General features: G+C 50.4%; 1 protein-coding gene across 6 annotated transcripts in view; it reads left to right on the plus strand.

Moving 5' to 3' along the window:
- The window catches only part of LOC129825522 (signal-induced proliferation-associated 1-like protein 1), a 224,658-nt gene that overhangs the window by 120,816 nt on the left and 88,724 nt on the right, over positions 1-15,118 (plus strand). For all 6 annotated transcript variants that reach the window (XR_008754897.1, XR_008754900.1, XR_008754896.1 and 3 more), the window contains exons 3-9: positions 2,016-3,020; positions 3,276-3,461; positions 3,713-4,216; positions 5,071-5,284; positions 7,536-7,666; positions 9,060-9,248; positions 9,646-9,820. Coding sequence is in view for 1 of the 6 variants with exons in the window: in XM_055885681.1 (XP_055741656.1) it covers positions 2,226-3,020; positions 3,276-3,461; positions 3,713-4,216; positions 5,071-5,284; positions 7,536-7,666; positions 9,060-9,248; positions 9,646-9,820 (2,194 nt within the window). In the remaining 5 variants the exon portion in view is untranslated. The remainder of the gene's footprint in view (positions 1-2,015; positions 3,021-3,275; positions 3,462-3,712; positions 4,217-5,070; positions 5,285-7,535; positions 7,667-9,059; positions 9,249-9,645; positions 9,821-15,118) is intronic.

Here is a 15,118-nt window from a genome sequence, read left to right on the forward strand (position 1 = left end):
TGGTTTCTTCCTCTCTCTTTCTGCTCTCGGATCTGAACGCTTCTCTCTGATTAACCTGCACTGGTTTGTTTGGGTCTGTGTTCCACGGTCCTTTTCAGAACGTGTCTGACTGTCTTTGGGTCCATTCGGAACGTGTCTGTTTTTTTTACCTGACGTGACCTGTGATAAGACTAAGCAATTAGCCTATTAAAATGTCTATCTGACTTTATCTGACAGAGAGAAGGAAATAGTTTGTCAGGTTGCATGATGGAGAGGGCTTTAACATTACACAATCACACAGAGGAGAGAGACGTCATGGACTGTTGATCTAATCAACGTGATCATCTCTCTCGATCAGGATTTCTCTCTTCTTTCTATCTGCTTCTTGTCTCTCTTTCTCCTCTCTCCTCTCCTCTCTCTCTCTCTTTCTCCTCTCTCCTCTATCTCTCTCTTTCTCTCTCTCTCTCTTTCTCCCTCTCTCTCTTTCTCTCTCTCTTCTCTCTCTCTCTCTCTCTGAGTACATTTTGATTGTGTGCTATAGGAACAGCCATGAGCATTAGTGAGGTCGGGCACTGATGTTGGGTGATTAGGCCTGGCTCACAGTTGGCGTTCCAATTCATCCCAAAGTTGTTTGTTGGGGTTGAGGTCAGGGCTTTGTGCAGGCCAGTCAAGTTCTTCGACACCGATCTCGACAAACCATTTCTGTATGTACCTTGCTTTGGGCAACGGGGCATTGTCATGCTGAAACAGGAAAGGGCCTTCCCCAAACTGTTGCCACAAAGCTGGAAGCACAGAATCGTCTAGAATGTCATTGTATGCTGTAGCGTTAAGATTTCCCTTCACTGGAACAAAGGGGCCCGAACCATGAAAAAGAGCCCCAGACCATTATTCCTCCTCCACCAAACTTTATAATTGGCACTATGCATGATGGCAGGTAGTGTTCTCCTGTCATCCACCAAACATTGATTCATCTGTCAGACTGCCAGATGGTGAAGCGTGACTCATCACTCCAGAGAACGTGTTTCCACCGCTCCAGAGTCCAATGGCAGTGAGATTTACACCACTCCAGTCGACGCTTGGCATTGCGCATGGTGATCTTAGGCTTGTGTGCGGCTGCTTGGCCACGGAAACCCATTTCATGAAGCTCCCGAGGAACAGTTCAAGCTTCACCAACTTTGTGGTAACAGTTTGGAACTCAGTATTGAGTGTTGGAACCGAGGACAGATGATTTTTACACACTTCAGCACTCGGTGGTCCCGTTCTATGAGATTGTGTGACCTATCACTTCGTGGCTGAGCTGTTGTTGCTTCTAGATGTTTCCACTTCACAATAACAGCACTTACAGACCGGGGCAGCTCTAGCAGGGCAGAAATTTGATGAACTGACTTGTTGGAAAGGTGGCATCCTATGACGGTGCCACGTTGAAAGTCACTGAGTTCTTCAATAAGGCCATTCTACTGTCAATGTTTGTCTATGGAGATTGCATGGCTGTGTGCTCAATTTTACACACTTGTCATCAACAGGTGTGGCTGAAATAGCTGAATCCACTAATTTGAAGGGGTGTCCACATACTTTTGTATATATAGTGTCGCTTTTTCATCTGATAATGAACAGCCGTGTGTCAACTGATAAGCGTTGTGTTATCTTAGGTAATCAGTTGGTTTGAAATGAACTGAAGTAGCCCATCTTAAATTATTATTCTCTTAAAGAGATTAAGGTTTTGTGAATACAAGTCTTAGCAGGTCTTGTGTACGTTGATGCTAGTTTCTGTCACAGAGACATTCAGGTGCTTCTTTAACAACAGCTGTCTGGATCTCATGTAATGTCTATTTGTTTCTTCTACTTGATAAAAAACTACTTCAGATGTATTATAGCCTCTCTGACATCGAGGCCTAACCCAGAATCTAACCCTTTTCTTCTCTGTCCTCTTCCTCTCACTCCTCTTCCTCTGTCTCTCCTCTTCCTCTCTCTTTCCCTCTCTCTCGCTTGCTCTCCTCTCTCTCTCCTCTCCCTTCCTCTCTCTCTCTCCTCTGTAGAGTCCACCGTGCCCACCAGAGACCGAAGCAGCATGCAGACCTGAGGAGAACCAGCACTAGCTGCAACGTTCTGTCCACCCTCCTCCAGTCCTCCCAGCCACCAATGCTCTGTGAGGCTCTCTATCCTCTCCTCTCCCTGGGCATAATGCTCCATCTCTACTGCTGAGCTCCACCTTACCCCCTAACCTTACCCCCTAACCTTACCCCACCATGACCAGTCTGAAGCGGTCTCAGACGGAGCGTTCGGTGGGCGGCTCGGTACCTGCCTCTGATGAATTCTACACTCGACGTCTGCGTCTCCCCAACGGTGGCGCCCCCCCACCCCGCTCCGAAAGCGCCCACCTCACCTCCTCTTCCTCGTCCGGCTCCTCTTCATCCTCCACCCCGGGGGTTCCCAAGATGGGGGTCAGGGCCCGCGTGGCAGACTGGCCCCCCAAAAGGGACGGAACGGGTGGAGTGTGGCACATCACCGTAGATACGGACTCTCCAAGTTCTACCATGTCATCTTCTGGTGGCGGAGAACGCGGGTCGGGCGGAGAACGCGGGTCGGGCGGAGAACGCGGGTCGGGCGGAGAACGCGGGTCGGGCGGAGAACGCGGGTCGGGCGGAGAAAGAGAACGAGAGCGTAGCTCTGGGTCGGGTTCAGGCTCGACGCCCACGGCCCATAGCAGCATGTCAGCTAAACTGGGGCACCTGATCAGCCCTCAGGACTCGTCGATGCTCCGGAACATCCACAACACCCTGAAGAGCAAGATGCACCACGGCAGACATCACAGCAAAGACAACCGCTACCTGTCGCCAGACGGCTACCAGGGCTCGCCGCGTAAAGGCATGCGTCGTATCCGCCAGCGATCCAACAGTGACATCACTATCTCTGAGCTGGAGGGTGACGGGGGCGAGGGCTGGTCCTTCTCTGGCTGGACGCCCATGCACCGAGAGTACGGCAGTACGTCCTCCATAGACAAACATACAGGCTCAGAGGAGAGCTTCTTCGATATGCTCAAGGTTTGTGTCTTAATTGATTGATTTAGTGTTACACCTTTCTGATATATATCAGTTATTTATGATGCGCTGTCCATATATATTTTCATTTTTATCATTAAATCACATTTTATGTATGGCTCTACATATGTACCAAGATGTTCAAATTAACCTAATCTTCCTAAACCTAATTTTTACTTGTTGAATATATGTATTGTTATATTCCTGAGGCAACTCTATATGTATTTTAAATATGTCAAATAAATCCATTCTTTCCAGGGTTATACATCCCAGGATGCACCAGACCAGCGCAGCCCGGCACCGGACAGACTCGGGGAGCTGCTGACGGTCGCCCCGCACAAACAGGCTGCCTTAGATCTGCCTGATGGACCCCTGGGTACTGCCAGAGGTAGCCCCGCCAGTCGCCTGAAGGAAAGGGAGAAACAACTCAAAAGGAGATCCAAGGTATTGAACACGAACTGCACGGTTTTACTATCCCCTCATTGGTTGATTGTATCTATCTTGTCTGTAGTGGTCTATACTTGTTATGTTTCTGTTTAACTTTGTTATTATGAGTCTGTACATTACACCAATATTACATTTCATCAATCTTATCAAAATGTTTTACCCATACTTTATTTGTTAATGTGTTTGTGTTTATGCACAGTGAAGCAAACAACATGGGCATAATGAAGTACATTTTTATCATATTCCAGTCGGAGACGGGCGGGGAGTCCATCTTCCGGAAGCTTCGTAGTGTCAAGGCCGAGGGCGACTCGTCCCGTGCCGGATCAGACGTAGAAGACGGGGGGCGGGAGGACGGTAACAGCCCCAAACCCTGGATCTGTCAGAAGGGCTTCGCCCACTTTGACGTGCAGAGTATCCTCTTCGACCTCAACGAGGCCATCCAGGGACGACAGTCCGGCGGGAAACGCAAGAACACCACCACAGGAGCTTCGGCTGCCGCCGCCGCCTCGGCCTCTGCCGCTTCCTCCCTCTCGTCCAATCAGAGCGGAGTATACGGTGGGGGCGGGTCTCCGTGCGGGTCGCAGGAGGAGCTAAGTGGGAAGGAGGGGTGTCCAGGTACAGGAGGGGGACATGGCACTAACCCTGCCCTGGATCCTGGCGATGACCAGAGCAATGAATTGTTGCTGAACTGTCCCTGTTTCAGGAGGGAACTGGGAGGAGAGGGAGAAAGGAACATCCGCCCATCTAAACAGGTAGGACGAGGATACCAGAAATACACTGGCATGGACACACACCGGCAATACGAATGCATGCAGGCACACACCCACACAAAATACTGTTTGCAATCCCAAGGGTCCCAGCTACACAATGAATGGTCAGTTTTGTTCGATAAAGTCCCTCTTTATATCCCAAAACAGTCTGTTTAGTTGGCGCCGTTGATTTCATTCATCCTCTCGTTACCGGCAAAGTTCGTCCAAACAAGTCAAACGATGTTTCTAATTAATCCTCAGGTACTCTAATATCTAAATAAACGATCATATTTGAGACGGAGATTAGTATGTTCAATAGGGAAGATAAATTACGAAGAGCGCGGACCTCATTCACGCACGCAACAAGACTACTTTTCTAATGAGAGACACCTTGTCAAAAGACAAGCCTGAAACCCTTTCTAAAGACTGTTGACATCTAGTGGAAGCCATAGGAACTGCAATCTGGGTCATATATTTGTTTTCCCAGAGGCTATCATTGAAATGGCCTGTGACCTAAAAAAAAAACAAATGTTGGTCACAATTTTCCTTGGGTTTTCGCCTGCCATATCAGTTCTGTTATACTCACAGACATTATTTTAACAGTTTTTCTATCCAATGCTACAAGTTATGCATATCCCAGCTTCTGGGCCTGAGTAACAGGCAGTTTACTTTGGGCACGTCATTCATCCAAACTTCCGAACACTCCCCCCCGAGCCTTAAGAGGTTTTAACACATTTAGAACCCATATATAATGCATTCATAAGCAGTTTATAAGCATGTACAGTATGCTTATGTCAACTCAAATAAATGTTACCCCTTTACCTCCAATCTAACATTTCTCCTCTTCCCCCTCCCAGCAGGGGAGTATAGGCAGTGGAGGGAGCTCTGGGGGGGGAGGTGGCTCAGAGGAGGGGCCCCTGGAGACCACTCTCCCCCACTTCACCAATGCCGGGGTGGCCGTGCTGGAGGCCCCGAAAGATGGACAGGGAAAACACGCCGACAGGGCCAAACGATCTGTAGAACACTGTGACCTGGGGGCTTACTACTACAGGAAGTACTTCTATCTGAGAGGTGAGAGGGAGGGACCTGGGGTCTTACTACTACAGGAAGTACTTCTATCTGAGAGGTGAGAGGGAGGGACCTGGGGGCTTACTACTACAGGAAGTACTTCTATCTGAGAGGTGAGAGGGAGGGACCTGGGGTACTATGACAGGAAGTGCTTCTACCTACAAGGAGGGAGGGAGGGAGGGAGGGATGGATAGAGGGAGGGAGGGACCTGGGGTACTATGACAGGAAGTGCTTCTACCTACAATGAGGGAGGGAGGGAGGGATGGATAGAGGGAGGGAGGGACCTGGGGTACTATGACAGGGAGTGCTTCTACCTACAAGGAGGGAGGGAGGGAGGGATGGATAGAGGGAGGGAGGGACCTGGGGTACTATGACAGGAAGTGCTTCTACCTACAAGGAGGGAGGGAGGGAGGGATGGATAGAGGGAGGGAGGGATGGATAGAGGGAGGGAGGGACCTGGGGTACTATGACAGGAAGTGCTTCTACCTACAAGGAGGGAGGGAGGGAGGGAGGGATGGATAGAGGGAGGGAGGGACCTGGGGTACTATGACAGGAAGTGCTTCTACCTACAAGGAGGGAGGGAGGGAGAGTTAAGGTCCTACTACTACAGACCATAGGAGATGTTGATTTATTCATTTCTAAAGTCATCTGGATATTTGATCTTTGGAAATATAAGATTGTCTGAAAATAGAATCTGAAAGCAGGTAGGTTGACATCAGGTTGTAGATTGACATCAGGTTGTAGATTGACATCAGGCTGTAGATTGACATCAGACTGTAGATTGACATCAGGTTGTAGATTGACATCAGGCTGTAGATTGACATCAGACTGTAGATTGACATCAGACTGTAGATTGACATCAGGTTGTAGATTGACATCAGGTTGTAGACTGTAGATTGACATCAGGCTGTAGATTGACATCAGGTTGTAGATTGACATCAGGCTGTAGATTGACATCAGGTTGTAGATTGACATCAGGCTGTAGATTGACATCAGGTTGTAGATTGACATCAGGCTGTAGATTGACATCAGGTTGTAGATTGACATCAGGTTGTAGACTGTAGATTGACATCAGGTTGTAGATTGACATCAGGTTGTAGATTGACATCAGGTTGTAGATTGACATCAGGCTGTAGATTGACATCAGGCTGTAGATTGACATCAGGCTGTAGATTGACATCAGGTTGTAGATTGACATCAGGTTGTAGATTGTAGATTGACATCAGGCTGTAGATTGTAGATTGACATCAGGTTGTAGATTGACATCAGGCTGTAGATTGTAGATTGACATCAGGCTGTAGATTGTAGATTGACATCAGGCTGTAGATTGACATCAGACTGTAGATTGTAGATTGACATCAGGTTGTAGATTGACATCAGGTTGTAGATTGACATCAGGCTGTGTGTGCTACTTCTCTTATATTGCAAATATATTTTAAAAAATCTCTTTCCCTCCCTCTCTTTCCCTCCCTCTCTTTCCCTCTTTCTTTTTCCTCTCTCTTTCCCTCTCTCTGTCCCTCTCTGTCCCTCTCTCTCTCTCTCTCTCTCTCGTCCCTCCCTCTCTCGTCCCTCCCTCTCTCTCGTCCCTCCCTCTCTCTCTCTTTCCTCTCTCTCTTTCCTCTCTCTATTTCCTCTCTCTCTTTCCCTCGCTCTCTTTCCCTCCCTCTCTCTCTTTCCCTCCCTCTCTCTCTTTCCCTCCCTCTCTCTCTTTCCCTCCCTCTCTCTCTTTCCCTCCCTCTCTCTCTTTCCCTCCCTCTCTCTCTTTCCCTCCCTCCCTCTCTCTCTTTCCCTCTCTCCCTCTCTCTCTTTCCCTCTCTCCCTCTCTCTCTTTCCCTCTCTCCCTCTCTCTCTTTCCCTCTCTCCCTCTCTCTCTTTCCCTCTCTCCCTCTCTCTCTTTCCCTCTCTCCCTCTCTCTCGTCCCTCCCTCTCTCTCGTCCCTCCCTCTCTCTCTCGTCCCTCTCTCTCTCTCGTCCCTCTCTCTCTCGTCCCTCTCTCTCTCGTCCCTCTCTCTCTCTCGTCCCTCGCTCTCTCTCGTCCCTCGCTCTCTCTCGTCCCTCGCTCTCTCTCGTCCCTCGCTCTCTCTCGTCCCTCCCTCTCTCTCGTCCCTCCCTCTCTCTCGTCCCTCCCTCTCTCTCGTCCCTCGCTCTCTCTCGTCCCTCGCTCTCTCTCGTCCCTCGCTCTCTCTCGTCCCTCGCTCTCTCTCGCTCCCTCTCTCTCTCTCGTCCCTCTCTCTCTCGCTCCCTCTCTCGTCCAGAGCATTGGAACTACCTGGGTGTAGATGAGACTCTGGGTCCAGTAGCAGTGAGTCTGAGGAGAGAGAAGCTGGAGGAACACAAGGAGCATGGACAGCAGTACACCTACAGAGTCATCTTCAGAACCAGCGAGGTAACAAGACACTAACTAAAGCCCCTGGTTTCTCACCCGTCTCCCCTCTAGTCTGTCCTTTCTCCCTGCTCTTGTTCATTCTAGTGAATAACCAGGCTTGTTCATAGTGTATTCTCTCCTCTTCATTCACCACAACTCATTGATCTCAACTTCTCAAGTCCATCAGCTTCAACTACCTCTTCAATTCCTTAGACCCTGGTATGCTATAGGCAACAATGTCAGTCATCCCCATCACCTGCTCTCCACCCCTCCCTCCTCCTCTCCCGCCCTCTCTACCTCACTCCTTTTCCTGAGAGCCTGCAGTATTGTAACCAGTAATGTTATCATCCCTCCCCTTCTCTCCTCTCTTCTCCACCTCTGAACTTCTCTCACCTCTCTCCACCTGTCCTCTCTCCTCCATTCCACCTGTCCTCTCTCCACCTCTCCTCTCTCCTCCATTCAACCTCTCCTCCATTCCACCTCTCCTTCATTCCACCTCTCCTCTCTCCCACCTCTCCTCCATTCCACCTCTCCTCTCTCCCACCTCTCCTCTCTCCCACCTCTCCTCTCTCCTCCATTCCACCTCTCCTCCATTCCACCTCTCCTCCATTCCATCTCTCCTCCATTCCATCTCTCCTCCATTCCATCTCTCCTCCATTCCACCTCTCCTCCATTCCACCTCTCCTCCATTCCACCTCTCCTCTCTCCTCTCTCCACCTCTCCTCTCTCCTCTCTCCACCTGTCCTCCTCCTCTGCACTTCTCTCTTCTCTTCTCCACTTGCTGCTATTTCCAGCCTGGAAGGTGGGCAGGTTTGTGAGTGGGTTGAGACCACGTCAGAGGAAGAATAGTTAGGTCCAGTGTTCTGGGTCCTCTCCACCGTCAACACATTTACCTCCACGGGGTCTCCGTCAGAACACTACAATAATACACTTGACCACATGTAATAATATCCAGCATATTTAACCGCATTTAAAAACCTAAGGACACAGTACTGTGAGTCACTTCTCAGTGTGAGCACAGGGACATGAATACACACTGGACTGGACTCTGTGTGTTTACTGTTAGTGAGATATGAAGGCAGGTCCTTCTAGATATGAAGGCAGGTCCTTCTCGATCTTTCTATTATTCATGCTGTCCTCCACTAACGGTTGTTTTAACCTGTGTGTGTGTGTTTTATCCCCTCAGGAAGTTAGTTTTAGCCTTAAATTCCAAAGGAATAGAGACACTTCATATATCTATATACAGTGTTTTAACGATGTGCAAAAAAGTAAAATAAATAAACATAAATATGGGTTGTTTTTATTTATTCTCTCTCTCTCTCTGTTTCTCTCCCAGTCTGGTGTCATAATGGATCACTTTATCCCTCTCTTCCTGCCTCTCCTCACCCCACTTCCTGTCACCTCTCCCCTGTAGCTCACCACCCTGCGTGGATCCATTCTGGAGGATGCTGTGCCCTCCACCTCGAAGCACGGCCTGGCTCGGGGTCTACCCCTCAAAGAGGTGCTAGATTACCTGGTTCCAGAGCTGAACGCCCACTGTCTCAGACTGGCTCTCAACACACCTAAAGTCACAGAGCAGCTGATGAAGCTGGACGAACAGGGGGTAAGGACAGAGGAAGGGTTGTAAAATGATACCAACTTTCCTCGAGGGATTCTGGATTTCCTGCTTATTCTCTCCGGATTCCGGGAGTCTTCAAACTGGGATCTCTGAGAAAACCTGGTGATTTAGAGAAAGTTACCAATAAGACAACAGAAAAATAACATGAAAGTCTCACAATTTATTACTTGCAGAGATCTTTAAATAGCACAAATGTAATCTCTCTCTCTCTCCCTCTCCCTCTCTCTCTCTCTGTCTCTGTCTCTCTTTTTTCTTCACTCTCTCTGTCTCTCTCTCTCTCTCTTTTTCCTTCTCTGTCTCTCTGTCTCTTTCTCTCTCTGTCTCTTTCTCTCTCTGTCTCTCTCTCTCTCTCCTTCTCCCTCCTCTCTCTCTCTGTCTCTAGTTGAGTTTCCAGTTGAAGGTGGGGGTGATGTACTGTGCGGCGGGACAGAGCAGTGAAGAGGATATGTATAATAATGATTCAGCGGGTCCTGCTCTGGAGGAGTTCCTACAGCTGCTGGGGGAGAGGGTCCGACTGAAGGGATTCACCAAGTACCGAGCCCAGCTGGACACTAAGAGTAAGTTACTACACACACACACACACACACACACACACACCCACACACACACACACACAGTGTTATCTCTCTCTCATGCCCAGCTTAACACCAAGAGTATTACTACATTACATTGCCAACGACTAACCTGAGACTGCGTTGTCGACGACGACACCTGAGACTGCGTTGTCGACGACGACACCTGAGACTGCGTTGTCGACGACGACACCTGAGACTGCGTTGTCGACGACGACACCTGAGACTGCGTTGTCGACGACGACACCTGAGACTGCGTTGTCGACGACGACGACACCTGAGACTGCGTTGTCGACGACGACGACACCTGAGACTGCGTTGTCGACGACGACGACACCTGAGACTGCGTTGTCGACGACGACGACACCTGAGACTGCGTTGTCGACGACGACGACACCTGAGACTGCGTTGTCGACGACGACGACACCTGAGACTGCGTTGTCGACGACGACGACACCTGAGACTGCGTTGTCGACGACGACGACACCTGAGACTGCGTTGTCGACGACGACGACACCTGAGACTGCGTTGTCGACGACGACGACACCTGAGACTGCGTTGTCGACGACGACGACACCTGAGACTGCGTTGTCGACGACGACGACACCTGAGACTGCGTTGTCGACGACGACGACACCTGAGACTGCGTTGTCGACGACGACGACACCTGAGACTGCGTTGTCGACGACGACGACACCTGAGACTGCGTTGTCGACGACGACGACACCTGAGACTGCGTTGTCGACGACGACGACACCTGAGACTGCGTTGTCGACGACGACGACACCTGAGACTGCGTTGTCGACGACGACGACACCTGAGACTGCGTTGTCGACGACGACGACACCTGAGACTGCGTTGTCGACGACGACGACACCTGAGACTGCGTTGTCGACGACGACGACACCTGAGACTGCGTTGTCGACGACACCTGAGACTGCGTTGTCGACGACACCTGAGACTGCGTTGTCGACGACACCTGAGACTGCGTTGTCGACGACACCTGAGACTGCGTTGTCGACGACACCTGAGACTGCGTTGTCGACGACACCTGAGACTGCGTTGTCGACGACGACGACACCTGAGACTGCGTTGTCGACGACGACGACACCTGAGACTGCGTTGTCGACGACGACGACACCTGAGACTGCGTTGTCGACGACGACGACACCTGAGACTGCGTTGTCGACGACGACGACACCTGAGACTGCGTTGTCGACGACGACGACACCTGAGACTGCGTTGTCGACGACGACGACACCTGAGACTGCGTTGTCGACGACGACGACACCTGAGACTGCGTTGTCGACGACGACGACACCTGAGACTGCGTTGTCGACGACGACGACACCTGAGACTGCGTTGTCGACGACGACGATACCTGAGACTGCGTTGTCGACGACGACGATACCTGAGACTGCGTTGTCGACGATACCTGAGAATGCGTTGTCGACGATACCTGAGAATGCGTTGACGACGATACCTGAGAATGCGTTGACGACGACACCTGAGAATGCGTTGTCGACGACGACGACACCTGAGAATGCGTTGTCGACGACGACGACACCTGAGAATGCGTTGTCGACGACGACGACACCTGAGAATGCGTTGTCGACGACGACGACACCTGAGAATGCGTTGTCGACGACGACGACACCTGAGAATGCGTTGTTGGCGGTTGGTTCTTTTAATCACCATGACGTTCAATGAACCCTAAAGAGGAACTTCCTGGAGTAACAGGGTAACCAAGCTATAGAGCTCACCAGTTTGTAATCGTAAAGAGTGACCCATTCATAGACCCAGAGGGAATAGGACCCATTCATAGACCCAGAGGGAATAGGACCCGTTCATAGACCCAGAGGGAATAGGACCCGTTCATAGACCCAGAGGGAATAGGACCCGTTCATAGACCCCGAGGGAATAGGACCCGTTCATAGACCCCGAGGGAATAGGACCCATTCATAGACCCCGAGGGAATAGGACCCATTCATAGACCCCGAGGGAATAGGACCCATTCATAGACCCCGAGGGAATAGGACCCATTCATAGACCTCGAGGGAATAGGACCCATTCATAGACCCCGAGGGAATAGGACCCATTCATAGACCCCGAGGGAATAGGACCCATTCATAGACCCCGAGGGAATAGGACCCATTCATAGACCCCGAGGGAATAGGACCCATTCATAGACCCAGAGGGAATAGGACCCATTCATAGACCCAGAGGGAATAGGACCCATTCATAGACCCAGAGGGAATAGGACCCATTCATAGACCCAGAGGGAATAGGACCCATTCATAGACCCAGAGGGAATAGGACCCATTCATAGACCCAGAGGGAATAGGACCCATTCATAGACCCAGAGGGAATAGGACCCATTCATAGACCCAGAGGGAATAGGACCCATTCATAGACCCAGAGGGAATAGGACCCATTCATAGACCCAGAGGGAATAGGACCCATTCATAGACCCAGAGGGAATAGGACCCATTCATAGACCCAGAGGGAATAGGACCCATTCATAGACCCAGAGGGAATAGGACCCATTCATAGACCCAGAGGGAATAGGACCCATTCATAGACCCAGAGCAGAGGGAATAGGACCCATTCATAGACCCAGAGCAGAGGGAATAGGACCCATTCATAGACCCAGAGCAGAGGGAATAGGACCCATTCATAGACCCAGAGCAGAGGGAATAGGACCCATTCATAGACCCAGAGGGAATAGGACCCATTCATAGACCCAGAGGACCCATTCATAGACCCAGAGGGAGTAGGACCCATTCATAGACCCAGAGGGAACAGGACCCATTCATAGACCCAGAGCAGAGGGAATAGGACCCATTCATAGACCCAGAGCAGAGGGAGTAGGACCCATTCATAGACCCTGAGGGAGTAGGACCCATTCATAGACCCTGAGGGAGTAGGACCCATTCATAGACCCTGAGGGAGTAGGACCCATTCATAGACCCTGAGGGAACAGGACCCATTCATAGACCCAGAGCAGAGGGAATAGGACCCATTCATAGACCCAGAGCAGAGGGAGTAGGACCCATTCATAGACCCTGAGGGAGTAGGACCCATTCATAGACCCTGAGGGAGTAGGACCCATTCATAGACCCTGAGGGAGTAGGACCCATTCATAGACCCTGAGGGAGTAGGACCCATTCATAGACCCTGAGGGAGTAGGACCCATTCATAGACCCTGAGGGAACAGGACCCATTCATAGACCCAGAGCAGAGGGAATAGGACCCATTCATAGACCCAGAGCAGAGGGAGTAGGACCCATTCATAGACCCTGAGGGAGTAGGACCCATTCATAGACCCTGAGGGAGTAGGACCCATTCATAGACCCTGAGGGAGTAGGACCCATTCATAGACCCTGAGGGAGTAGGACCCATTCATAGACCCAGAGCAGAGGGAATAGGACCCATTCATAGACCCAGAGCAGAGGGAGTAGGACCCATTCATAGACCCTGAGGGAGTAGGACCCATTCATAGACCCTGAGGGAGTAGGACCCATTCATAGACCCTGAGGGAGTAGGACCCATTCATAGACCCTGAGGGAGTAGGACCCATTCATAGACCCTGAGGGAGTAGGACCCATTCATAGACCCAGAGGGAGTAGGACCCATTCATAGACCCAGAGGGAGTAGGACCCATTCATAGACCCAGAGGGAGTAGGACCCATTCATAGACCCAGAGGGAGTAGGACCCATTCATAGACCCAGAGGGAGTAGGACCCATTCATAGACCCAGAGGGAATAGGACCCATTCATAGACCCAGAGGGAATAGGACCCATTCATAGACCCAGAGGGAATAGGACCCATTCATAGACCCAGAGGGAATAGGACCCATTCATAGACCCAGAGGGAATAGGACCCATTCATAGACCCAGAGGGAATAGGACCCATTCATAGACCCAGAGCAGAGGGAATAGGACCCATTCATAGACCCAGAGCAGAGGGAATAGGACCCATTCATAGACCCAGAGCAGAGGGAATAGGACCCATTCATAGACCCAGAGCAGAGGGAATAGGACCCATTCATAGACCCTGAGGGAGTAGGACCCATTCATAGACCCTGAGGGAGTAGGACCCATTCATAGACCCAGCGGGAATAGGACCCATTCATAGACCCAGAGGGAATAGGACCCATTCATAGACCCAGAGCAGAGGGAATAGGACCCATTCATAGACCCAGAGGGAATAGGACCCATTCATAGACCCATTCATAGACCCAGAGGGAATAGGACCCATTCATAGACCCAGAGGGAATAGGACCCATTCATAGACCCAGAGCAGAGGGATTCGGACCACATTCTGCTCTTGTATTCTCTCCCTCCTCTAGCTGACTCTACTGGGACTCACTTCCTGTACACTATTAGCCTTCCTGTCTGTCCTCTAACTGACTCTACTGGGACTCACTTCCTGTACACTATTAGCCTTCCTGTCTGTCCTCTAGCTGACACTAATGGGACTCACTTCCTGTACACCACCTATAAATCAAATCAAACGTTATCTGTCACACGCGCCGAATACAACAAGTTTAGACTTTACCGTGAAATGCTGACTTACAAGCCCTTAACCAACAGTGCAGTTCTAGAAGAGTTAAGAAAATATTTACCAAGCTGACTAAAGAAAGAAAAAGTAACACAATAACATAACAATAACGAGGCTTTATGCAGGGGGTACCAAGTCAGTGTGGAGGCTTTATACAGGGGGTACCGGTACCAAGTCAGTGTGGAGGCTTTATACAGGGGGCTCCGGTACCGAGTTAGTGTGGAGACTTTATACAGGAGGCTCCGGTACCGAGTTAGTGTGGAGACTTTATACAGGGGGTACCGGTACCAAGTCAGTGTGGAGGCTTTATACAGGGGGCTCCGGTACCGAGTTAGTGTGGAGACTTTATACAGGGTGCACCGGTACCAAGTCTGTGTGGAGGCTTTATACAGGGGGTACTGGTACCGAGTCAATGTGGAGGCTTTATACAGGGGGTACCGGTACCAAGTCAGTGTGCGGGGGTACAGGTTAGTTGAGGTAATTTGTACATGTATGTAGGGGTGAAGTGACTATGTATAGATAATAAACAGCGAGTAGCAGCAGTGTACATGTAGGTAGGGGTAAAGTGACTATGTATAGATAATAGACAGTGAGTAGCAGCAGTGTACATGTATGTAGGGGTGAAGTGACTATGCATAGATAATAGACAGAGAGTAGCAGCAGTGTACATGTAGGTAGGGGTGAAGTGACTATGCATAGTGTTACGCACGCCTCTGAGA

The sequence above is a fragment of the Salvelinus fontinalis genome, chromosome 27 (genome assembly GCF_029448725.1).
Source record: "Salvelinus fontinalis isolate EN_2023a chromosome 27, ASM2944872v1, whole genome shotgun sequence".
NCBI lineage: Eukaryota > Metazoa > Chordata > Actinopteri > Salmoniformes > Salmonidae > Salvelinus > Salvelinus fontinalis.